General features: G+C 50.3%; 7 protein-coding genes and 3 non-coding genes across 10 annotated transcripts; 7 read left to right on the top strand and 3 right to left on the bottom strand.

Moving 5' to 3' along the window:
- The first annotated feature begins 603 nt into the window (after positions 1-603).
- DL89DRAFT_39761 (uncharacterized protein) lies at positions 604-1718 on the top strand. The gene is made up of 3 exons (XM_040891620.1): positions 604-1031; positions 1141-1366; positions 1587-1718. The coding sequence occupies exons 1-3, from the start codon at positions 687-689 to the stop codon at positions 1628-1630; spliced, it is 615 nt and encodes a 204-aa protein (XP_040741844.1). The 5' UTR covers positions 604-686; the 3' UTR covers positions 1631-1718.
- Positions 1719-5216: 3498 nt separating this feature from the next.
- DL89DRAFT_269150 (uncharacterized protein) lies at positions 5217-6563 on the top strand. Its single transcript, XM_040888183.1, has 4 exons — positions 5217-5323; positions 5379-5655; positions 5684-5733; positions 5772-6563. The coding sequence occupies exons 1-4, from the start codon at positions 5291-5293 to the stop codon at positions 6120-6122; spliced, it is 711 nt and encodes a 236-aa protein (XP_040741843.1). The 5' UTR covers positions 5217-5290; the 3' UTR covers positions 6123-6563.
- Positions 6564-6928: 365 nt separating this feature from the next.
- Positions 6929-7117, top strand: DL89DRAFT_269149 (uncharacterized protein; the record flags this gene model as incomplete). Its single annotated transcript, XM_040888182.1, has 1 exon — positions 6929-7117. A coding segment is annotated over one exon (189 nt), but the record flags the coding sequence as incomplete, so codon positions are not given.
- A 2969-nt stretch (positions 7118-10086) lies between these two features.
- On the top strand, positions 10087-15215 carry DL89DRAFT_237202 (Sec7-domain-containing protein). Its single transcript, XM_040884977.1, has 6 exons — positions 10087-10281; positions 10417-10803; positions 10891-11012; positions 11064-12045; positions 12124-13339; positions 13403-15215. Exons 1-6 carry the CDS (start codon positions 10147-10149, stop codon positions 15013-15015), a joined length of 4455 nt encoding a protein of 1484 aa, XP_040741841.1. The 5' UTR covers positions 10087-10146; the 3' UTR covers positions 15016-15215.
- Positions 15216-16272: 1057 nt separating this feature from the next.
- On the top strand, positions 16273-16345 carry DL89DRAFT_t110. The gene has a single exon. It is a non-coding gene; the product is annotated as a tRNA-Ala (tRNA).
- An 819-nt stretch (positions 16346-17164) lies between these two features.
- DL89DRAFT_269147 (uncharacterized protein) lies at positions 17165-17532 on the top strand. The gene has a single exon (XM_040888181.1). The coding sequence runs from the start codon at positions 17207-17209 to the stop codon at positions 17429-17431; it is 225 nt and encodes a 74-aa protein (XP_040741840.1). The 5' UTR covers positions 17165-17206; the 3' UTR covers positions 17432-17532.
- A 43-nt stretch (positions 17533-17575) lies between these two features.
- DL89DRAFT_269146 (uncharacterized protein) lies at positions 17576-18012 on the top strand. Its single transcript, XM_040888180.1, has 2 exons — positions 17576-17737; positions 17831-18012. The coding sequence occupies exons 1-2, from the start codon at positions 17673-17675 to the stop codon at positions 17922-17924; spliced, it is 159 nt and encodes a 52-aa protein (XP_040741839.1). The 5' UTR covers positions 17576-17672; the 3' UTR covers positions 17925-18012.
- DL89DRAFT_t109 lies at positions 17676-17747 on the bottom strand. Its single transcript has one exon. It is a non-coding gene; the product is annotated as a tRNA-Asp (tRNA).
- Positions 18013-21008: 2996 nt separating the features above from the next.
- DL89DRAFT_t108 lies at positions 21009-21081 on the bottom strand. Its single transcript has one exon. It is a non-coding gene; the product is annotated as a tRNA-Lys (tRNA).
- An 861-nt stretch (positions 21082-21942) lies between these two features.
- On the bottom strand, positions 21943-23607 carry DL89DRAFT_259220 (uncharacterized protein; the record flags this gene model as incomplete). The annotated part of the gene is made up of 1 exon (XM_040885673.1): positions 21943-23607. The coding sequence occupies one exon, from the start codon at positions 23605-23607 to the stop codon at positions 21943-21945; it is 1665 nt and encodes a 554-aa protein (XP_040741838.1).
- Positions 23608-23696: the final 89 nt, after the last annotated feature.

Raw genomic sequence — 23696 nt, 5'->3', positions numbered from 1 at the left:
CCACTCCGGAAAACATGTACTTGCTGGCCGTGCCCCAGCAAGCAAGCGCCTGCTGGCCCTTTTGCTTTCGGTGCTTCCGGTAGCGAAGGGCCAGGCCGAGCTTTCCAGAAAGACAAAAGCTGTCGATGCACTGGCCCCTCGTGGGTACACAGGCTGGCAGCCAGCATAGGCTGTGGAAAATGCCTTCGCAGTTGACCCCATTCGTACATGCTCGCACATGGCTTAATTTTTCCATGTTGTGGTGGTGGTGGATAATCGCCAATTATCACCATCCAGTGCATGGTGGTCCCTCTTTGCTTTTCTGCTGCTTGGACCACCATGCCTGCAAGCACAAATGGAAATGGCCTTGCACCCGGACGATCGCTGGCTATGTTTCGGCCGCACTTTTATGCAGCTGCCAAGGCTGCCAGCCATGCTGGTTTCTACCACGCCGACTCTTTCTACATGGATCCCAGGGAGGAGACGCAGAAAACTGGCCCACATCCCGTTGGCTCCCACACCCTGCTCATCCTCGGTTTTGATTTGATATGCTGATCCAACCCTCCCCTGATCCCAACTGGTGTGGGCATCTCGCATTTGCTCGCTTTTTGGCTCCGACTGGTGTGACTTTCTTGGCTTGTCTCTTCACAATCCTCAGAATTATACTCTCAATTTTTTGCATTTCTAATTCGAATACCCCGTCAGCCATGGACCAGCCACAGCGCATTTACAGCTGTGCCTGCCTCAATGTGCGCATACACGCAGCCAGCATCGCCGAGCAGCAGACATCGCTGGAGGATATTACTGGGGTCCGGGAGTGCCGCCTTGCCACAAAAGCAGTGCAGGTCGCTCAGGGAAAGCTGCTGGAGATCAAGCCGGCATCATCAATTGACCGCAGCATCAGCGTCATTCGGTGCCTGGTGTGCAAATCGCCGGTCATCTATTTCCGAATCCCGCAGCCGACCCTGTCATCATCGGTCATATCGTTAGGCCAGCAGCAAGCAAAACTCCCATTGACCGGGAGCCCTGTGTTCCTGGACAGCGGGGCAATGGTAAGTCTGCGAGCAACAATAACTCCACACAAACCACCTCGTCTATTGTACCAGCAACCTGCCAACTCAACACCCTGCTTCCCTTTACTGCCATCACTATATTACGTAGACCCCCAATCAGGTCGAGGAGGCAGAAAAGCTGGCAGACTACTCGCCTGCCTTTGGTATGCTTCTGACGCCCAAAATTATAGGCGACGTACGCCCCAACCCCAATATCCACATCCCTCTCGACATCAAGAGCAGTACCCAGGAGTACCTGAAAAGCGAGGAGTCGGCAAAGTATGAGCGGATCCGCGAGTTTACGAGCAAGCAGGATGAAGCATTTGACAAACTCAGCAACCGCGCCTGGAGCGAGTGTGCTATCGTGGCCGAGCTGGTCAACCGCATCAACCCCCAGTCGCCCACACTACCCACCTCTGCACGCAGGGGATCAGTTGGGTCGTCTGGACTGTCAGCCATCCTGCGTGGAAACAGCAAAGGTGGCCCAAGCGGACTGAGCAGCACACTGGGGCGCACCGGACCGCGCAATATAGGTAGCCGCGGTGCCCTCGGCAGCATTCCATCTGTCGAGGTCGATGACCACGATGTGTTTGATCTAGATGATGATTTCCAGACACCTGGGCAGCAGTATCACTCGGCGATTCCTGGATTCGGCCGCCGCAACACGAGCCACCAGTCTGACGATTTCTCGGAAGATCCAGATGCTGATGATGACTCGTCAATTGCTGCTGCCGAGGAGCGCGGTTTTGGCCACTTTGGTTCGCCTGGCCTGAACATGCCCCAGCGCACCGATGCTCCCAGCATCACTGCCAATGCAATTGTTGGCTCGCTGCCTATGCAGATCCCGCTGATGAGCGCCAGCTTGGCAGGAGGCTCGTCGCTGAGCCGCCGTGAATACAACAAGCGCCTCGAGGAGCGCAAGATGAACCAGAGGCGAGAGGAGACGATCAGGAAGATCCCAAAGACATTTGTACCACCTCACGAGCTGATTGAGCAGATGTATGAGCAGGACCACGACATGCTCTCGGGCAGCAAGCCCCGGGACTCACATGCGTGGACCCGGAGGCAGGCGCCCGGATAGACAGCGCCTCATATTCCAACCACGTTACTCTGCATGTCTGTGAGCTGCTGGCGTTGTCACAGCGCTCCAATATCTCTAACTCTTCTGAGGAAATTTGGCAAATATATATACCTCCAAAATGCCACAACGACATGGGCTGCTTGTTGTGTGTGAGAGGTTCAGTAGCCAAAAGAACCTACTTTGTCTGTAGCTCGTCGTCACCTGGCTGAAGCAGAATGCACCACTAGGGATTTGCAAGGCAGAATGGCCACCATTTTTCTACTCTTTCCAGCTCACAAGTATCTGACACCAGTCGATAGTGACGACATTTGCACAGCAAAACACTTGCATGGTGAGATGCCAGCCTGCATCGATTGCTACTCCACCAGACCGGGCCACATCCGTTTTAAACATCCTGCCCCCTTTAGCCGCCTCTCGTATACGGAGCGACCAGCAGGCCAAAACAACAAAAGTCTAAACTAGCGAGAATCACAATCTCTATTTGCAACTAGCCTGCTCAGAACTGCAGCTCCTTGTTTGGTCAGAGAAATAAAGTGAGCCAGCGTCTGCACAAGCTTATTTGACTTTGCCATATGCAGCCCGAATACCAGCAAAATATGACGTGGATGCTAAAGTACAGCTAAAACCGACGGCTGAGTGGTGTCGGCATGTCGACCAGCCCTTCAGTACTTGTCTGGTATTGGTGTGTGTGTGTGTGTTTCCTATCGGGACTGGCGTTTGCTTATAGAACGAACCTTGGTGCTATAGACGCCGATCTCTCCATGCAAAAAACGGTCTCCTTGTCTTCTTCTGTTTATGCGCTAAACGTCATATTCGCATACAATGAACACAGCTTAACTATAGCCTTCCAAATGAACCACAAATGTGTGCACTATGCTAGGTGTTCCCCAACAGTTTCCGGTGCAAATGAATCGGTACCGGTCGCATATATAAACGACTTCACGGTCCAGGAACTAGGCCAACCAAACACCACATCTACAGATTGCTCTACACGTTCTCCCTTTCTGCAATTACGCACACTCTCCTCTTACGCTAATACCTCCCTTCCCCTTTTCTAGTCACGACTTTGGACCCAATATGCATTTCTTCGTTGCCTCGTTCTTTCTTGCCGCCACTGCCATGCCCCTTGAGCTCGGTAACCCTGCTGACATCACCAATATTGTTGCTAGTACCTCCTCGAACGATTCTGCTGCCAACGCAGGCCATGCGGCTGCTGTTGCCACCTCTGATACTGCTTCTGCCTCGGCTCCCCCTGTCCACGCAGCTACTACGCGCAGCTGGATCAGCGACAAGAATTCGCTTGTGATACTGTACACATATCTGATACTGGATGTAGCAATTCTACGTACGATATTGTCTTGACACATCCACGTACAGATGAACATTTCTGAATAATGCTAATACAAGCTATTTCCTAATCAGTGATAAGGGTCAATCGGTTAATATACATAGCTGGTTTAAGTACAATGTAGCAGCGTATTGAGGATATTGGAGAATGATGGGAGACTCAGAGAGCAGGTCCTGTAGTCATTCATAGCCACATTAGCCAGACCCCAGATCTATACTAGGGGCTCAAATCGCGACCAATGATCAAGTAGATTGGTACACGATTTATAGTCTTATCTCAACAGTTTGAACCATTCCCCAATGTGCTGCTTACACAAGAAATATTCACTTTGACTATACGTTGTGCCATTTGGTATGTGGAGTATTTACAAATAAGTGGATCGAGAATTGTAGCTATTGTGGCTGCGATTTAGGATTCTCTGTCTGAAGTTCAGGGAGGAGTGTCAATGCTGTCAAACCTAGAGCAGAAATTATCCATGAGAGCGAAAAGCCAGCTGCAAAGAGCAGCATACTAAAGAGCAGCAAAATTTGCATTTGGGCTCCTGTCTAGTGTGCACACAAATCGGCCATCTGCTGCTTTTGGAACTATGGAAAATACATCATTCGCAGTGCATCTTAAGGCCATAGCCAGAATGAGCTGGTTTTGAAGTGGATCTTTTATAGAAGATTATACCATGACAGCAAACAACACCACGGAACTTTCTGCTGCCAAAAGCTGGATATGCACATGTTGTTGCATAGGTTGCAAGCAATGCTGAGACTACTGCGAGGGACCTACCATGAGACATCTGGTACATGCTTAAACTAAAAGATAGGAGCAAACTTGGCATATGTGAGTCCAGAAAGAGAGCATGCTTGTGGTGGCCAGCAGATTCACTGGACATCTCATTTTAAAGGAGTCACAGTCGTTTAATTCCTATAAAAGACCAGTCAGTTGCAGATGTCAGACAAGTGTGTCTTCACCTCTAAGGCAGCTTGATACTCCTCCCACCTCCAGTTTCCCTCATATTCAATAATTCCGGACCCCCCTCCTTCTTACTAGTCACACCATTATGTGCTTCTTTCGTCGCTTCCTTCGTCCTTGCTGCTGCAGCCAATGCCACCCATGCTCCTGCTCCAGCCTCTTCGACTTCAGTGGTATCCTTGGTCAGATTAGCGACAATGAGGGTCAGCTGGCACTGATTCTTTCCAAACAAACATCCACAACATGATCAAGATCATCTCCAATCCCGAACTGTTTGAAAAGATTCAGAAAGTCCTTTCTCTTATTAAACCCCCCGTGGAGAAACTCTCAGATGATCAGGCTGGCTCTAGGAGAATCCACAGATGATCCTGACTGTTCTTGGCATCAGTCTAGCCTAAGCTTTCTTAGCAGTTTTTTTTAATTCTGATTCCTTGTTCCTCGTCGAATGATACTGGCTTAGAAGGACTCTTGGGTTTGCCATGAAAAGAAACCCGACGTTTTCTTGAGTCAATGAAACAGCTGTCTTTTCCATCTACCCATTTACTGGTGGGCTGCAGTATATATATCGGTTAATTGGCAAGTATCAACAAACTGCGCATATAGCGCCACAATACATACTCGTATTGATGCCCACTTTTGATCAATGCGCCTCTTGACGACTATTGCACAGCTCCGCCACCCAGTCTTGAACAAAATATGAAACGGTCTGAGGCTTGGCACAGAAATATAGGTCTGCTAATGTACACCAATATACCCTTTCCTTCCCTCCTTCCCTCCGGTTGTCACACTTGGCTTTTTCATCTTGCTGATATATATTCCGTTCAAACTGTCGGTAATTCATTTAGCACGGCTACCTATTTCTCTAAGATGCGTCCCTTTGCTGTCTCGCTTTTCCTTGTTGTCTTCACTACGGCGTCGCCTCTTCGGTCCTGGTGGCATCCTTGGTTTTGCCCAGAACCGCGTTTTTTCCAATACTGGCTTAAGCACCAACCATGCAGACGGTGTAACTAACCTTGGCGGCGCGCCTAATCTCGGTGGTGGAGTTAACTCAGCTAATAGAGCTATTCCTCCTGATACAGCCAAGCCTGCTAGAGCGGCCAACTCTGGTGCAGTTGGCCCTTCTGGTGTGACTAACTCTGCTGATAGAGCTAGTCCTGCTGATAGAGCTAGTCCTGCTAGTAGAGCTAGTCCTGCTAGGGTAGCTAGTCTCGCTATGGCAGCTAGTCCTGTTGGTTCGGCCAACTCCGCTGATGCAGCTAGCCCTGCCTGATACCGTTAACCCTGCTGATACCGTTAGTCCTGCTGATACTGTTAGTTCTGCTGATACCTGTTAACTCCACTGATGCAGCCAATCCTGCTGGTTCTGATACTACATCTGGACAATGCTCCTGTGTCTAGTGGCCAATCTACAGAAGATTCCAGCACAGCCGATATTGACAACTGCCTCTTGTCAATTGCCGTTGGTTCCGACGAGAACCTAAAGTCACTGATACAGGTGGTCAACCCTTCCGATATTCTCGCGGGAAAGAGTGTACAAAACCTGTTTGCGTTTGCCAAACAGCTGTTTCGCTCGACAGCAAATACCATGGACTATTGCACACCAGACCTGTTCACAAAGTACATGCTTAACCCGCAGTTGGTCGCAGACGCCGTGACTAGACTCAAGAGCTTCCTGGAAACTCCCAGCACCAACGCCTAGCACCCACGTTCTTCTTTATTTGCTGCTGATCCGCTGGAATGCATTATGATACTTTCCAGCTCTCACGTTCAGCCTCCATTTGCAAAGAATACATCGTTATTGGCACATTCATATTGATCCAGCCCATACCGGACACCTCACTGACTCATACACTTGACAACTCTCTATCAGCGTCTGGGGGTGTCAGAAGGGAAATCGTTGTTTTTATTTCGTGTTCCCGGACTATGCAAACTTCAGATGCAAGGACAGAATTGTGTATGGAGCAATAGATGACAAGCAACAAACAAAAGCTGATGCAAGCTTTAGTTTTCCAAAAGCATGCGCCAATCGGCTGTACGCGCCTTTCGGTATTTGGCTCAGGAAGAGATAAGCGTAAATCCACCACATGGAATTCACTTCGCCCAACAAGACCGGGTCTGTCGCCATTTTGGGACAAGCGGGGAATCCTGTGAATATGACATCGCTCGTCAGCGGTGCGAGAGCCCGAAAAAACGCTGAAGCTGAGCAAAAAGCCTAATGGTGCAATAGTTGATAAATGTGCTCCTCTTTTCCGTAGCCAAACCGCATTCATATATAAACTGGCCCGCGGTCCGGCACCTGCTAGATGTTTTCATCAGCAAACACTCTTTCCTGCCTACATTTACCTCAATCCTCCCTCACGCCCTTCTTCTACATCCCCCTCTTTTGCCAATTCATAATCTTACGATTACTACCCCTCAAGATGCGCTTCTTCACTGCCTCGCTCTTCCTTACCCTTGCCTCTGCTCTCCCCGCCAGCCTCGACAACATCGTTGCTTGAGCCGAACCTCGGTGTCAACGCCAACCTCAACGGTATCAACGGCCACATCTCTGCTGGCCCCATCAACGGCGCAGTGCACGCCAACACCAAGGGCATTGACGGACAACTCAATGTCGGCCCCGTGCACATCGACGGAGATGTCAGCGCCAAAGGTATCAATGCCAAAGTCGATGGTCCAGTCGACGCCAATGTGCATGTTGATGCCGACGGCGTGAAGCTGCAGCTGAGTGCGGATGAGATCGTGCAGAACGTGCAGAACGTGGTGAAGATCATCTCAAGCCCAGAGCTCCTGGAGAAAATCAAGCAGGTGCCAGCGCTGCTCAAGACCCTTCTGGCCAACCCGCAGTGCATCGAGGCTATCCTGAAGAGCCCCCAGTCGATTCTGACCATCCTTGGCATCAGCTCGCTGTCCCAACTCTCTTGAGCTGTTATTGTTTGGGACACGTCCGGTTATGTCGCAAATAAATCATTAATTTGCTTCACATTTCCATGTCGCTATCATGCTTGGAGGCACTACCAATATGCGAGCCGCAATTGTTTGAGTATGGACTGAGGCGGAAAAGCAACTCTGACGCGGGCGATCATTTCCGAGTTTCGACAGAGCCCTGCCACTAATGTGTTTTTTGGGTGGAGGTTTGGAGGGCAGGAAAGCCCCTAGTAGCGGCAACGGACACAGGAGGTGAGATGTGCGAAGACTGATGCCTGAAGGACGACAATAAAAAGGAGGGTGATCTGCGCTCTCTGCATTGAGCTCTCATCTGACCTGTGGAGGGGCTCAGTATATATGAATGGAGAGACGTGACACCCAAGAAGCGCGCTTCTTCCCTCTATACCAGTTTTTTCCTCACCCACTTTTCTTCTAAAAGAAACTAAACAGCACCCCCTTGCACTCTGTTTTTTTTTTTTGTTATAAAGCAACTGCTGTGGAAAATGTACACCCAGAACCTGAACTTCCGTCTCATCAACACGCCTGGCACTCCGCACGGATTCTCGCTGCGCAGCGAGTAAAGCCCTGTCGCTGGACCTTGAGTATGCAGCTATGAGCACCACGCTCGTAGGACACCTAGCAAGGATCCTCGCCCACTTTTCTGTATAGCTCGTGGACTAACACGCCGGTTTGGCAAACCGGACTTCTGCTTGAAATGAAGTCTCGGCACTACCCTTATTGTAGCTACTTGGTCAATGTAATAAAGATTCGTACATACTTTTTTCCAGCCCATGACTTGCTGCTGCCTGTTCCTCTGAATAATGTAGGTATAAAGGACCCGAATACAATACCTGCTGGTTTAGCGATTTAACCAAGGACGCCAGTAGAGGCGGGTGCTCTAGAAGGTGTGGCTCTCCGGGTAGTTCTCACGGCAGGCTTTCATGAACAGAAGGACGAATTAGTAGTTCATTGTTGCCACCTTGTCGAGAGGGGTGTGCTTTCAATTGCCGAAAGGGAGAGAAATTTTGGGGTGGCAACTCTATCTCTTTCTGTCTGCCAGGCGTGCATTACTTGCAAACACCAAAGTGTCCTTTATTGCAAATGCCGGTGCTTGCCCCCCGGAAGAAGTCATCCCTACCTGCTGACATTGGAATGTGGAAATCGATGCCGTTTCCGCATATGTGGGCGCTGCCCCCAATCCTCTACATAGAGTGGTGACGTAGAGGTCCCGTGAGCTCCACGGCGCTTGTTGGTAGGAGACTGCAGGTCGTGCTGAGAACCGGATATATTCTGGGTACCCTTATTATATCTGTGGATTAAGACGTGGAAGGCTGTTAGCGGGGAGACCACCACAGGCACGAGTGCGTGCTTTTGCTCAGCCCATCAGAGTCCGCACCTGGTCTCGATAAATGAGCGGGGAGGAAACCTGTGCTGAAGGACGATCAGCCGCAACACAGCAGTGGCATTCTTGGTGGGGGGAAGCCCTTTCGAAATCGCATCCTTCAGGCGCTGATGAAGCGGATTTTTTTCTGTGGACCAGCCGACTCGCACAGAACTCACTCATACTCTCCCTGTTTACTCAAATTCAACGTTTTTTTAATTTTATCTGTGCCCTATCCTCCCGTAGTTCGTATTAAATGACAGAGACAGAGAAAGCTGGCGAGCTACCTCCGGTGCATAGTCCGTTGGAGGAATTCAGCGATTCGGTTGAAGAGCAGGCAGTTTCTGAGGAGACCAATTTGGCAGATGCAGATGGGCAGGCAGTTGACGAGGCAGAGTCTGTCGGTGACAAACCTGCCGAGCAACAACAGAACGAAGAGACGCAGATTGAGCACCCTGTTGAAGAACAAACTATCGATGAGGGCCACACCGGCCAACCACAGACGGGGGACACCCTGGCCAAAGCAGAGTCTGTGCAGGAGCCCACCATGACCTCATGCGAACAGCCAGAAGCCAGCGCATCAGCAGAGGCAGCCACAGCGACAACTCAGCCACAAGACCGCATAGAAACACGTGCCTCACCACAGACACCACCGACGCCTCTGCCTGGGCTAGTGTTCATTATCGGGGCACTGGAGAAGTTATTGGGGACGCGCGAAGGCAAGCGCAAGGACATGAAATCGGCACTGGACAAGGCAGTGAACATCCTGAAGCCGCTCAATGCGCCGCAGGCAGTGGGCCACGGGCTCGGCAAGGAGGACATGGAGACAATCCTAGAGGCCATGGACATGGCATGCAGCCCGCAGCACAGCGCACCGACGGTTGCAATAGCCCTGGACTGTGTCGAGAAGCTCGTGTCATTCCACTATTTCGACAGCATTTCTGGCCTGGCAACGCAGGAGTCGGTTGCGCAGCGGATCCGGTCGAACCGCGGCGACCAGGCTGACGATGAGCAGATCCAATGGGAGGCGCGGGCAGAGGCCGAGCAGCTGCGCATGGGGTATTTCCGCAGCGTGGCGGACCGGCTGGTCACAATGGTGTCGCGGTGTCTGGGCGAGGGAACGGCAGACCCCGTGCAGCTGCAGATAGTCAAGGCGCTGTTTGCACTGATTTCGTCTGACCGGCTACCGGTGCGACAGGCGGCGATGCTGGCGGCGATCCGCACGACGTTCAATGTGTTTGTGCTGGCACGGAACACCGGCAACCAGACGATCTCGCAAGGCACACTGACACAGATGGTGCATCTGGTGCTACAGCGCGTGCCAGTGGAGACCGACGAGGACGAGGGCATGCAGAAGGCCAACGACGGTGCCGCACGTGACGCGTTCCTGCTCCTGCGATCGCTGTGCAAGCTATCGATGCGCAAGATCCCTAATGACCTGGACCCGCGGGCACCGCAGCTGCGCGCGCGCAGCCTGGCACTGAATCTGATCAGATTGGCGCTGAGCGAGCACACCGAGGTGTTTGTCAGCTCGTACGTCTACCTGCGGTCAGTCCACGGAGCTGAGCAGGAGAGCACCGACGCAGGCGACGAGTTCGACACAGAGGGCCCGGACAGAGCGATTTCCGCACAGATTGTGCAGACGGCGCGGGAGCAGCAGCAGGACGGCGAGGGGTCGCCTACTGAGACGCCATCGACAGTGGCGGTGCCGCTGATTGCGGTGTTGCGGCAGAGCCTGTCGCTGTCGCTTAGCCACAACCTGGTGTCTCCAAACCCCATGGTGCTTGATCTCGGGCTGGCGGTCTGGGAGCTGGCAGTACAGCACATGCGCATGTACATGAAGCGCGAGCTGGAGGTGATTTTCCGCGAGATTCTTTTGCCAGTGCTGGAGAGCAAGAGCCCGGCATCCCTGTACCAGCGCGGCCGTGTTGTGCAGACGCTGGTGCGGCTGCTGAGCCAGCCAGCATTGGTGGTCGAGCTGTACCTCAACTATGACTGCGCCGAGGACTCGAGCGTCAATGTGTTCCAGCGCCTGGCTGAGGTCCTGTGTAAGCTGGGCGGCAACTATGTCAGCGTGATCAAGAATAGTCCGCATTTTCTGGTCAATGCCGAGTCCGGCGAGGGCGCCGCAATGTCGAGTGCTGCGTGGCATGCAGTGCAGCAGAAGCAGACAGTGTTCAATATGCCTGTGTCCCAGGCTCTTCGCACTACTGGCTTGAATAGCACCGAGTCGCTGGGTACCGAGGTGGGTCGGCCGTCGCGCACATTCTCGATCAGCAGCCAGTCCAGCAGTGTCAACCATATGATGTACGGCGGGCTCAACTACTCTGCCAGCGAGAAACAGGCCGGTAGCACTGTCATCGATGACTACGTAGTGCGGCAGTCAGCGCTGGATGCGCTGGCGGCAATGCTGCAGAGCATGGTTGTGTGGAGTGACCGGATGGCAGGCCCAACAATACATGCGGAGCAGACACCCGAGGAGTCGCAGGTAGACCGGACCGACTCCGAGACGCCGGTGCCGCGGAAATCCGATGCGCCAGCAGATGACCCCGAGGAGCTGTCGTCGATCAAGCACCGCAAGGAGCGGTTCGAGGAGGGCCGCAAGCTGTTTGCGTGGAAGCCCAAGAAGGGCATTGAGGCTTGGAAGAAGGGTGGGCTGATAAAGTCCAACGACCCGGTGGAGATTGCCAGGTTCTTCTCGAGCAACACGGGCATCGACAAGATGCAGCTGGGCGAGTACTTGGGCGAGGGCGATGCCCACAACATCGCCATCATGCATGCGTTTGTCGACATGATGAACTTCAACGACATGCAGTTTGTCGATGCGCTGCGCCTTTTCCTGCAGTCATTCCGGCTGCCCGGGGAAGCGCAGAAGATCGATCGGTTCATGCTCAAGTTTGCCGAGCGCTACCTGATGGGCAACCCAGGGGCTGGTTTTGCCAACGCAGATGCCGCCTATGTGCTCGCATACTCGACAATCCTTCTGAACACGGACCAGCACTCACCGCAGGTCAAGAACCGCATGACGCGGCAGGAGTTTATCAACAACAACCGCGGCATCAACGACGGCAAGAACCTGGAGCCCGACCTGCTGAATCAGATTTTCGACCAGATTGTGGCTGACGAGATCAAGCTCAAGGACGATCCGCTTGAGGGCAAGGTCGACAACACACAGCACACCGGCCCGCTGTTTGACCTGTGGGGCAATGGCCCAGCGACACGCATCCGCGAGCAACAAGCACACGCCAGCGCCGAAATGGCAGCCAAGAGCGAGCAGTCGCTGCGCAGCATGACCAAGATGCGCCGCAGACGGGCTGTCCGCCGGCCGTCGATCTCGGTTGTTAGCAACACCCTCAACAGTTCCGCGCAGGAGGAGCAGCAGGCAGCGTCGCAGGCACCATCCCTGGCAACGCTCGATACATGGGCGATGCTGCTGGACATGTCGGACTTCCTGCATGCCACGCGCAGTGACCACATCGCGCCTATGTTCGGCACGATCTGGGCCGCGCTTCTAGCCGCACTATCGTCGCCAATGCAGACGGCAGCAGATCCGCATGTGATCTCCGCCTGTCTGACGGGCTTCCAGTGCGGCATTGCGCTGGCGTGCCGGTTCCGGATGCCCCTGGAGCGGGCGACGTTTGTGACGACACTGCGGAACTTCACGCAGCTGCAGAACCTGGCCGAGATGAAGCGCAAGCATGTCGAGGCGATCCGAGCGCTAGTCGAGGTGGCGGCGAGCAGGGCGGATGTAGGCGACGGGCTGTGTGAGAGCTGGCTGGACGTGCTGCAGTGTGTGTCGCAGCTCGAGCGCCTACAGCTACTGACGCAAGGCTCGGATCCGCGCACCAGTGCCGACCAAGGGTATGTGCAGCAGAGCCAGCAGAGCATCTCGGCTCGGGCTCTTGCCGGGTCGGCATCCGGAAACTCGGTGGTGTCTGTGGCCGAGCTGGCCAAGCTGGAGACGAACTCGCAGGTGCTTGTGGTCACAGTTGACCGGCTGTTTACGTCATCGGTTCACCTGTCGGGGTCGGGCATTACCGACTTTGTACGTGCCCTGTCGAGTGTTGCGTGGAGTGAGATTGCCACCACATACCGCATCGAGAACCCCCAGCCGAGCAAGCGCCGCGGATCGACTCAGCTGCAGGTGCCGCCGGCCCGGCTGTTCTCGCTGACCAAAATCGTCGAGATCTCGTACTACAACATGGAGCGTATCCGTGTCGAGTGGTCGCAGATCTGGGCAATCCTGGGGCCCCTGTTTGACCGCGTCGGCGCCTACCAGGACACGCGCGCGGCGCTGTTTGCGCTGGATTCGCTGCGCCAGCTGAGTATGAAGTTTTTGGAGAAGGAGGAACTGCCGCACTTTGCCTTCCAAAAGGAGTTCTTGCGTCCGTTCGCTGATATTCTCGAGGGCGTAGTGCCAGATGCGCCTAGACCAGTGGCGGTTGACGGCCTGGTCAAGGACATGGTTCTGCGGTGCGTGCGCCAGCTGGTGCAGGCGGCGGCACGGCATATCCGGTCGGGCTGGAAGGCCGTGCTGAATGTCGCCCAAGTTGCTGCGCGCGATCAGAGCGACGCAATCGCTGAGATGGGTTTCCATCTGGCCAAGGAGTGTGCCGAGCAGCATGGCCCTCAGATGTGGCTGCTGACCACTGCCTCGGCTCCTCGGCTCTCAGACGGCAAGCCGGTGGAGATTGTGGCTGTGGCTGGGCTCGAGTATTTCCACGAGCTGATCGACTGCCTCAACGAATTCGCGGTCGGTGCTGCGACACGCCGCCCGCGCCTGGCCCTGCACGCCATCGACACCCTGCATACGGCGGCGGTGAATCTGGGTCGGCAGATTCTGGCCCACCCGGCCATGGAGAATTCGGAACAGATCGGCCTGGATGACCAGCCGCTGTACCGCGTATGGATGCCTGCCCTGCGTGCCTTCCACGAGGTGGTGATGCATACTGAGGACCTTGAGGTGCGCACCCGCGCGGTCGACTCATTCTTCAAGATGATCATGACTCAAGGCAGGCATTTCTCGCGTGGTCTGTGGACCAGCGTTCTGCGCGACTTGGTGTTTGCCATGTTTGCTGATTTGCGGGATCCGTCGGCTTCCAAGCGCTTTGCCACAGTGGATGATCTCGAGCTGTGGTTCTCGACGACCCTGATCAAGGCACTGCGCCATTTGATCGCCCTATTTACCGAGTACTACCCAGCGAGCCTGCCGTCCGGCATGCTGGCTGAAGTCCTGGAACTCCTGAGCATGTGCATCATGCAACCGTCGGAGATTCTGGGCAAGATTGGAACCTCGTGCTTGCAGGATCTGATCAAGAACAACTTCGCCAAATGGGACGAGAGTGCATGGGCGCTGGTGTGCGAGACCCTGGCACGGCTGTTCAACTGGTCACAGCCCCGAGAGCTATTTTCGATCGCCGGCGCTACCTGGGAGGAAGACGATCAGCCCAGAACCAATGGGGACACCACAGAGCCATCAACCACACCACTGCCGAGGGCCAACAGCGCGCAGGGGAACAGCGAGTCGGCCGACTACATCCATATAACACTGAAGTGCATCCTGCAGCTGCTGCTAATTCAGACCCTGGGCGAGCTGTTTGAGAGCGAGGCGCTGTACACGCACATGTCTGCCCACCACCTGTTCATTCTGCTGGACTGTGTCGACCAGTCGCGCAGCTTCGCGCACCGCTTCAACAAGAACCGCAAGGTGCGTCGCCGCCTGGTCGAAATGGGTGTCATGCCAACCATGCCCAGTCTATTGAAGCAGGAGACGCTGAGCATGCTGACTGAACTGTATATTCTGCAGCGCATGAACTCGGATGCGATTGGGATTACCGTGGAGACCTCCACCATCACCAGCGACCGGGCGGCCGTTGCCGACGAGGTCGATGACCGCCTGGCGGCTATTTCCAAGAATGTATTGGAGCAGTATTGTGCAGGTGGACCCGGCCACCGCGAAGATAGCTCGCGCACCGTGCATATTGCTGGCGCAGATGTCTCGGCAAAGAACGCTGGAACCGCATCAGCCAAAAAGGGCGCGATGATTGTATCGTCATGGCGGCCGTGCGTTGTGGTTCTGCTGAAGTACCTGCCCGAGCTGGCCAAGTCACCGATGGCACCGAAGCCGTTCCAGAAGGCGGTGCGGAAGGTGTGGCCGGAGCTCGTAGATATGTTGGGCGTGGCTGCAGATGCCCAGGATTTGGATATCGTCGGCGATGTGCAGCGCGTGTTGGCGCTGGCTGCCTCTGAGTTTGGCATTGTTGAAGACAAGATTGAGACTGCTTAAAATAGTAATGTCATACTCCTAGGGCTGTTCCGTCGTACCTGGGGCGGCGTACTCACTGAGAGTGGTGTAGCTTTATCCATAGCCATACACGGCTTAGCTCAAGGGCTCCGTATGCGCACTCAGCATTTGCTTAAATACCCCCAGCTGGCTCCTAGCAGCGGAGATTCATCCTGGTTTTTCCAATATATTTTTGTGAGCGTTTACGATTGGTTTTATCAGCACCCGCATAGTTTATTACTAGGAAACCATGCTACCTAGTACTTTTTCTCAGGCACTTTAACTAACGTCTCATTAGGCTCCTACCGTTGTTCTATATTATTATTTGTGGGTTACCATGAGCGCTGATAGAAGGAAGGCATCTGACTTTGGATAAATTTGAATTTCAGTTCCCTAGTAGCTATAGTTTAATGTCAAAAGCTCTTACTAAAGAGACTATGTCTATTACTACAGCCTGTTAACCTTCTGAAGGGATAAATATCCTCGAGCCTTATGGAAAAATAGGATAGGATCAGAAAAATGCGGGACCGGGTGGGTGGTCCAGGGTGCCAAGCCTTTGTTCTGTTGGTTTGGTATGGTGGCTTTGAAATGCGCTGCTGCTTCGAGGTCAACACAACCAAACACGTCTAAATTGCCGGATAAAATATAGGCTACATGCTACTTATAAAAGCGGACGTTTGACTGGATTTTCTCCTTCCTTAATCAACTCTATCTGCAACATGAAATATGTGCCAAAGTACTTTGACTCTGCAGTTGGAAACCACCCTTTGATGGCAGATACCATTGAATAACCCCGCTGTACACTGGCGCTCGATCTTATGTGAGAATTGGACTGTGTTGTTTCACCTGTACGAGCCACATTTGCACTTGGTATGTTACTTGGGACATGCATCCGGCTCTTGATTCACTAGACTCTAAATGAAACAAACACCTATCCTCTATTAGTTGCTTGCTTTCTCAAATTGTTCAAGCCAACACCGACATCGTAGGGCAGTGGTTATCCTGTGCAATCAGCCAACACGAACAGGTGGAAATAAATAAAAAATGACAGATACGAAATCTCAAGTGAGAAGCTGGTAATACTGATACAAGTGATAGCTTGGGTGCATGGGTGCATCAGTAGTCCGCAGTAGAGTGTGAGCCCCGCTTTCACCGCTTCATCATGAGCAATCCACTTGATACGGTATTCTATGTATGGTTGTTTTTCTGCAATATCAGAAATTGGAAGTCAAATCGGATTAGCTTCGATTCCGAAATTCAGGGGGTCTAGCTCAAATGGGAGAGCGCGCGCTTAGCATGCGCGAGGCACTGGGATCGATACCCAGGTCCTCCACTCTTTTTGTTGACATCGGCTTGAGTCGGTGGTTTACTATTTTGCTGTTGGTTCCGAAACAGGCGGGATGTGACACGCAGTGTCATCGTAGGTCACTATGCAGAGACCAATGAGTACGATGAAACGCCTGGAGGGCGCTGTATTCGGCTTTTAATTTTATTTCTGTGCTGAGCAGTAGGACGTTTACTCACACTCGTAGAACATTTTTCTTCGAATTCTTATCCACCAGCCACAAAATACACACGAATGAATTTTGTGGAACAAATCTTCGTTTAATGTCGGTTGGCGAATATGCATCTACAGGAACTGTCAACGCTCATAGTACATTCAGTTACATAATCCTTTTGACGCCCAAAAAACTATGAATAGCGGCATTTCCATCGTTATGTTTATAAATGCGTTATTTCTAGCGCAGCCATTCGTTCGGTCTTCGGAGAGAGTGTACCAACGATATGACGAGTTCCCTTGTTACCTCGCCACAGTGTGATATTGCATGCCATTAATTGGCCCTGAGTATTTGTTTGTTAGCGGAATGAAAAGACGAGAGGAGCCTTTCGGGAAATTCTTCGTAGAAGCAAACTGCAAAGATTAGAATTTGAAAGTCTCACTACTGCGCCAACTACTCTGTCACTTTGCCTCATTCACAAGCTGTAATTGGTGAATATAATTTTGTTTGTTTGTTACATTTGGTAAGTGTAGAACGGTACATAGCGAATATTAATAATGGCCAGCTTCACTTAGAGCTCAGACGAGGGTATATAAGTGACTATGCATGAATCAATAGTCCTGCAAATTTTTCATAAAATTTTCATGCGCGCTATTCTTTGCATCATTATCTACACACAGTACTCAAGTCTAGAGATGCCAAGCAACACCGATGATCGACCTACGTCTATCAACCCTTCTGGGTCATGGCTCGATCTGAGCGATGGGGAAGATGCCTCCAGAAGTAAAAAGAGATTTAGTTTCTGGCACAAGAAGCAATCAAGATCAAAACACAAACTGAAGATACCAACGACAGATAAAGTAAAGCATGATCCACTTCGCTTCCTCAAGCCCACACTCAAGATAGGGCTATTCCACTAAAGCACTGATATCACGCCTTAAACAGCCAAGGTATACGACGCTGCACAGGTGTAATTCTACAACCGAGCGTTTCTTTGTAACTATAATAAAAACGAAATACCTGCTACTGAGGAACAACGCTGGCGGCTTGGTTCAGACAGGCCCCCAGCACAGCGGGCGCCAGCCCCATTCTGGCGTGATTGGTGCTGCAAAAAAAAGAAAAGAAAAAAGCCAGTGCTGCCGCCGCTTGGCAGGCAAAAGAATGCTCTCCGACCGGGAATTGAACCCGGGTCTCCAATGTGACAGACTGGTGTACTCGCCACTATACTATCGGGGATCCACTCATTTTGTTGAATTTCTTGATAAATAAATCATCCATAAGCATACGGATCATGTGTACTTTGTTTAGCGGCTGCTTACTATTTGTAGGACACTGGCTTTATGCAACGGCATCCTGGCACTAATCCACGCCAATGATAAAACAAACTTTGGGATCAACTATAGTGCTTTGTGACATGGCCAACGTGTTCTGTACGCAGCTAAATAATAGACTATATAGATATCTCGAGTAATGAATCGCATCGATAGCTTTGACCTGAAACAAGTAGATGAATTGAGATAGTACTCCAAAGATATTGTAACTCCTAAGGATACTACAGAATATTGGTTTGCATGCATGACTTATGGAGGCCATTCATAAATATAAAAGTTTAAAGAAACTAAATATCTATTATCAGAATAACCAATTAACAAATAATAAATCAATTACTAGCAGTAGATAAATATTTTAAAATACAGAATGTTTACCACTGGCCAAAAAGATTCAAGCAACTAGATTAATAAATAAACAAAGATGCCAAATATGGTGCTTCTACGAAACCCCCTTCGGCATCCTGAAAAATTTCAGTTGATACACAATTAATATGCTTCTACTGAGATAGAGGCTGCGTCCCGAGAAATCAACTGAAATTTTTCAGGATGCCAAAGGGGGTTTCGTAGAAGCACCATATTTGGCATCTGAACAAGAAAACAATAAAAATATTAATAATTATTAAATAGCTAACCATTTCTGACTGATCTCCTATAGCAGATGCACATTCCATTATATCCATACCATTTTTTTAATGTAAGAGCAGTAGTTATAAGTTGGCTGACAAATGCAATGTAGCCCCAACCTGCATCAGTGATTTTTGTTAATGATTTGGAGCAACTGTGCCAAACCACCTGCTTGATTAGCAGTATTCGAGTTAACTTGAATACAAATGAATTGCAATGAATGGTTGTATAGGACAGTGGCTTAAGGGCTATTATTGTTATTAACCTAGAGGATGAATAGCCATTGAATACATATGGAAAATAGCTTTGGAAGAATGTGACAAAAGGGAAGAAGGAATACCAACAATCTTTCTGAGCATCTATATATACATTTCATCCTTGTCTACAGCTGCTAAAATTTGAGGTCCAGAGACCCCTGCACTACCACAGACACTATGGTTCCAAATCCATATGATTTCAGGAACCTATAGATCAAGGCCCTTAGGCCATAATGGCCATCTATACTATTTCAGGCAACTGGCACTACTACTTAGACTAGTACCTACCCTTTTCACCTGGTGATTTCCCCTTCCTTCTTTCATATAGCATATTTCATATATTTAATATATATTATAGAAAGGTGCTTAGGTATGATATACTTAGATAGACAGCCTCCTGTAGCTGTCTGGAATACATTTACTCTCTGAGACAAAATGAACAGCTCCAAACTACAGAATCAACTAGGAAATGGCATACCATAAATCACTATAAGTTACTGCTGCCCATCACAGAATATGTATCTACCTAATTTTTAGCTATGACAATAAAGCCTACTACATTATCAATAGGATGGTTTGGCTAAGTAAATATATCTATCTAGGTATTTTATCTTATATTCACTGCATAGGTGTCTGCAAGTCCTATACTTATCATATTGCCATTTATACCATTTCAGTTGCATTTTTATGAATAATCTGCATAGGTTTATATATGGTGCAATTTATTACTGCCCAGGATCACTCAGACATGAGATGTGTGCCCCTACAAATCAGTGGAATTATATAGATAGGTACTAAACTAGTCATAAGTGCAGTGTTGACACTTGGCACTACTAGTGTAGAAAATAGAAATAAAACAGAGGATATCAAAGTAATAGTATAGCCTATAAATGTGTGAATTGTCAGGTTGTTCGGCTAGCTATCACCCTCTTGAGCCAAACATAAACTAGGCACTATGGATCTTGAGCTTAAAGTCCTGAGAATAATGCTTTAGTGTGAGTGCATAGTATAGAAGTTATCAGAATTAGATTTTCCTTATTTCATTGTTCTATTTTCTCTTTATATTTTGCTACCTAGCCCAATACTGAACCAGATCCTTCTTGTCTTTCTTCTATATTTTTCTACTTGCTTAGTGCCTTTCTGCACTCCTTCACACTTTCTCAATATATACATCTTTGGGTGTTTCAGCCCACTCTACACTCATATCACTTATAACCTTCTGGCAGAAGTTGTGGGAATATTATTGCAGAAATGGTATATGCCAGGGATTGTAACTGGAAATGGCATTGTTCAGATCGATCTGTGCATTTCTGCAAGTGTGTTAAGTAGGCAAAGATGCTGCCTTATTAATAATTTGTAAGGATAGCTGCATCCACTAATGCTATCAATTGTTCTGGTGGAAAATTAATGAGGCTGGGTAAAACTGTGAGATGGTGTAGCTATGAATTAAGAAGAGTGTATCTGGTACTGAATGAGGCAAAAAAAAAAAGCCAATCATATCTAGATGCCTAGAGCATGTAGCTACGCAATGAGCATCACTTGAGGCATCTGACCATAGCGCAATATCCGGGGGGGGGGGGAACATGCGCTATGTACTAATAATACTCCGCAAGCTAATAATGGAATTACAAATGAGGGGTTTCTTCTCTAGGCCATGCCATCACCACATGGCCTGCAGAGACAGCCTTTGGTGCAGAAAGGGACAGTGGTCAAGGATAATCACACTGATTTGCCCACAAAGGACACCGCTGTGTGATGATGGGAACACAGGAAAGTGTAGGCCATGGCCCAGACCGCACAACGCCACTGCATCTGCATCCAAGCTACCCTTCAGCAAATGTGGTGTAGAAGCCACTGATTTTTTATTTTATTTTAAAAAGTCGTTTTCTCTTTCGCTTTCCTTACAGTGCTTTTATGTTTTTTTATCACGGGGATAAAGAGGGAAATACAGAGGCACACATTCGCGCAGTGCCTATCATGTACCGTAATAACGTAGGGGATTCCTGAGATAGCCCTTCTGCACAAGTCTACCGAATAGGCGTTGCAAAAGGTGGCAAACGGATCAGTAGTGCATTGCTTTGTTAGAGAAAAAGTAAAGCAAACAAGGGCAACGATTCACGGCCACTGTTACATCTGTCTATAGAAACTAATGGACATTACAGATAAGAGAATGAAGCATGCTATGGCTCTCCGATCTAGCGAGGTAAGATGTTATGAATATTCAGTGAGGATCGCATACAGTAACTCTCGCAAACATGATTTTTTACAAAAAATCAAAAAAGAACAGCCCGACGGGGGGGTCGAACCCCCAACCTTGAGATTAAGAGTCTCACGCTCTGCCGATTGAGCTAGCCGGGCTGGATTAACGGATTTGACTCATAATCCAAGCCAATTCACCTCTGAGACCAAGAACTTTAGAATAATAATTGAATATCAGGATCTTCTGCCACGGCATCGTTGTCATGTTTACTTGCTTCAAACATACCTTCAGCGCCTCTCTTGCTTCCTCAACCTCACCCTGCTATCAACAGTCTCTCAGTGTATATTAACGATATTCGACCAGCCCTGGTTTTCTTTTTCTTTTTCTTTTTCTTTTTTTTCTTTTACCAGGTTGCCTATCCCTTATTCAAGCATCATCAGCTAATTTCATGGTTACCATACATGCACTGACCAGAGCTGTGCGCCTACTATTAAATTTAGCGCACCTTTTCACATTTGTTTTTCTGTATTTAATGTACTATGTGGCTTCTCTCTTGTCACCTCTGTAAAATCCTGTCAGTTTCGCCAACCTACAGCCTACTGATTGGCCATTGCTAGCCTAGGGGATAGGTGGTTATCGGGTGTATGGAAAATTAACTTCTCAAAAATATGACTGAGGGGAAGAAGCAGAGCTGATCGCCTGCCTACGCCTTTGTATGTATGCATTTCGGCCTTGCCCATGGTGGCGCAGGGGGACTTCGGATCCCGAATGTCAACAGTCGCAATGCATTAGCACAGCTCTTCAAATATACCTATCGTGGTACTCTAATATCGCCACAGGTACACATACTACTTCCATATTCCCGTCACACCTTGCACTATAAGCCCTGCACCACATTAAAACATCTGCTATATGCCCTTTTCCTCCAATGCAAGCATAATTACAGTACACACACCGGCCGTTTACTCATGCACATACCATATCATTGATAGTTCAATACTAAATACATCATATTGCCTTCATTTCCATTCGGCATCATCGGCATTGCTGCTATACTTGCGACGAGCAAGTTGGATCCAGGTCGGGTTGAGCCGATTCCACTCAATATACTCGGTGTCCTGCTCCCATCCGCCCTTGCGGATCTCTGGCTCCGCCGTAGCATGGTGGTGCGGCGGTGGCACAATCCCAGACATGTTGCGCTGGTTGTCAGTGTACGCGTTCTGGAATGCTGCTGCATCAAACTTGTCCGGCGAAACACCCACCACATCCAAAACCGTCGTCCACGAGTACAGAAACGATGTCCGCGTCACCTTGTTCAAGAATGACGTCTTGTCTGCAACTTCACAGTCGATGCGAAGCTCATATGTGCGTGTCAAAAGCTTGCTGTCGAAGGGGCAGAGATCTTGTGGGAGTCGTATGTAGTCGCTTGTCGTGAAAAATGGGGCTGAATTTGAATACTTCTCTTGCTTATCGCTGTTAGGTGGCAGACGCACAGTGTGGACGTTGTTGCGATGAGTTTGCGACCGCTCGATGCCTTTGATCATTCCCTTCAGCTCCAGGCACTCTACAATGTATATGGTCATGTACTTCACGGTGTAGTTGCTAGCGAGTGACCGGATCTGTGGATCATCGCCAGTGTCATTTACCGCACATGCCTCAAGCTTGTAGAGGATACGGTCGCCAGCGACGACAGGTAGCTTGGAGATGCCACCCTGTATTCTTACAGCGATATCCTGCATACCCTGATTATCAGGATTTCCGGGGATAGTGCAGTCGATACGCAGAACATTGCGCGGCCGGAGCGGGTAAGCAATGGGCTCAATGACTATATCTTCTGGCCGTGTGCTGGTGCTGCGAAGAGTGAATTTCCCGGGCCGTTCTAGAAAGGCTTGGACCGTGTACTTTACGCCGCAGACCTTTTCGCGTCTGATAGCCGAAGGGTAGTTGACGTTGGGAATGGAGATTGAAAACGGTATTACATGCGTTCCTGGTGCCATTGTCCCCCAGTGTCTGCTTGACCCGTTGTTCTGCTGGGTGCCATCTGTGGTTCTCTCTCCCCACAAGGTCATACGGTGGTCGAACAGAACATAGTCAGTCTTGGCGTGCATGGCGATAGGCGCACTGGGTGGATTCTCACGAAGATATACACGCTCTCGACCCAAGAACTGGATACTGATGCGGAATATCTTTGTCGGCTTCGTTAGAGTCACAACAACGGAACCGACAATAGTGTCGCCAGGGTGCTGCGTCATGTTGCGTACTCCGTCAGGAATACTCAGGCGAAACTCTACAAGGCGGTCCGTAGTGGGTGCTTTGTCAAGGTCGATAGACGGCCTGCGGGCTGTCGGTTGCTGCTGAGTTTGTTGCGGGTATGGGGGTTGCTGCTGCGTCTGCTGCCTTCTGTAGTTCATATCTATCGGAGCCTCTGGCGGCTGTACTGCCTCATATGAGTGGGTATGTTCGTCCAGATACATGGATAGACCTTGAAGGCGATGTTGCGCCGATGATGGCGGGCGAGGCGTTGGCCGTGAGCGCTTTGGCACTTGAGGTGGCTGCTGTCGGCTATTTTGTGGCATATAAAAGCTGCCGTTACTGTTGCTTGCTGTCATCTCACTGATATCGCCAATAGTTTCGGACCTGCGACGCAAAAAGCTGGGTTGGGTAGTGTTGAATTTGGTTTGCATTGAAGAGCCAAAAAGAAAGGAGCAGGAAGGAAATCAAGGGTGCCGCTTTTGTGGTTCTCGAAGACCCACCCGACTCTGACAAGGGCGCT

The sequence above is a fragment of the Linderina pennispora genome, assembly GCF_002104995.1.
Source record: "Linderina pennispora strain ATCC 12442 chromosome Unknown DL89scaffold_11, whole genome shotgun sequence".
Lineage (NCBI taxonomy): Eukaryota > Fungi > Kickxellomycota > Kickxellomycetes > Kickxellales > Kickxellaceae > Linderina > Linderina pennispora.
This window is presented reverse-complemented; position numbering and strand designations above follow the sequence as displayed.